Source organism: Aplysia californica, unplaced genomic scaffold (assembly GCF_000002075.1).
Source record: "Aplysia californica isolate F4 #8 unplaced genomic scaffold, AplCal3.0 scaffold01607, whole genome shotgun sequence".
Taxonomy (NCBI): Eukaryota; Metazoa; Mollusca; class Gastropoda; order Aplysiida; family Aplysiidae; genus Aplysia; species Aplysia californica.
Window position 1 is genome coordinate 55932 of NW_004798877.1, and position 1408 is coordinate 57339.

General features: G+C 37.3%; 1 protein-coding gene across 1 annotated transcript in view; it reads right to left on the reverse strand.

Annotated features, from left to right (window-relative positions):
* The window catches only part of LOC101848095, a gene marked incomplete at its 5' end in the record, with an annotated part of 28623 nt that extends 27546 nt beyond the window's left edge, over positions 1–1077 (reverse strand). The window contains 1 exon segment of the mRNA XM_013090869.2: positions 972–1077. Within this exon segment, the coding sequence (XP_012946323.2) occupies positions 972–1077 (106 nt within the window).
* Positions 1078–1408: the final 331 nt, after the last annotated feature.

The following is a 1408-nucleotide window of genomic DNA, read 5'->3' on the forward strand; positions in this document are numbered from 1 at the left end:
CTTCTTTTGTATGTTTGTCACTCTCTTGTGACCTGCTATTTCCGGGGTGCCTTGATAGTCGAAGCAGACTTTGTGTTGTTAAAGCTAGAGAGGTGAGCTGAGTAAGTCTGATTCCCTGTAAGGACTTCTCTGTTGACACCCACCCCTTGGCGCTCATATGACCTTATGCAGTTGCGAGCGCCGTAAAACCCTCTACTAAAAAAAACAAAAAAACAATAGCAACTCGGGTACAGAAGGAGAAAATGCACTGCTAAGGTAGTATAGCAATAAAACTATTCATACTACAATTCTACAATTAATTACGGTTGTTATTCTCGATATCATTCCTTGAGATACAGTTCTATGACATTTGGACATGTGAATACCAGACATGGATCTATGAGACACAATTTCTGTGACACACGATTCTACGAGATATGTTTTTACGACATATGATTATATAATTCTATGAGATACGATTTCACAAGATACTATACGATTCTATGATATACGGCTCCATGTCAGAACATTATAATGATATTATAAGTATGATTCAACAAGATATGATTCTACGAGACATGCTTCTGAGAGAAAAGATTATATGCCGTTCTATAAGTTACAGTTTAACAAAATACGAGTCTATGAGACAAAGTTCTACAAGATAAGATGAAATGCCGCTCTACGAAATACAGCTTAGCAAGATACGATTCTATGAGATATGCTTCTATCAGACACAGTTCAACAAGGTAAGATTCTACCTGGTACAAAATCAGCAACATATGATTCTACGAGATATAATTGACAACAATATTGCATATGAATGTATCGGTTATGAATCTACAAGATATGATTCTTCGAGACATGATCGATAAATCTGATAGATATGAATCTATCTGACATGAATTTACAAGACAGACATGGGTCCACAAGACGTTTCAACCAGATACCAATCAAAGGGGAGGAATCTACAAATAAAATTCTGCAAAACTTACACTGAAGCATCTCAAGTTGGACAAAAAGTGCTGCCCGTGGTGGTCTCGTACCATCTCATGGATGGAGTTGCAGAATAAAAGGTGAGCCGGGAGCCCCATGGCTAACCTGATCCAAATGATAGAAAAGTCAAAGTTTGACACCCCAGTCAGTGCGATCATGTGCCCATTACAAGTAGATGGGATAATAAATTATGTTTTTTAGTTTTAGTTTTTGTAAGTGTTTTACAGCACTTGCAACACAATAAGGTCATAGAAGTGCTGAAAATTAGAAGTGTTACAAGAGAGTTACAAACACAAAAAAGGAGGAGAGATAAAAGGACGATAGATGTTTGATAGGAAAGAAGAAGCAAACTTCACAACCCCATCGCCACAATTATGAGGAAAAAAGGAAGAGGTAGAAGCAGAAGATAATGCCATAGATGACACAATGGAGAATC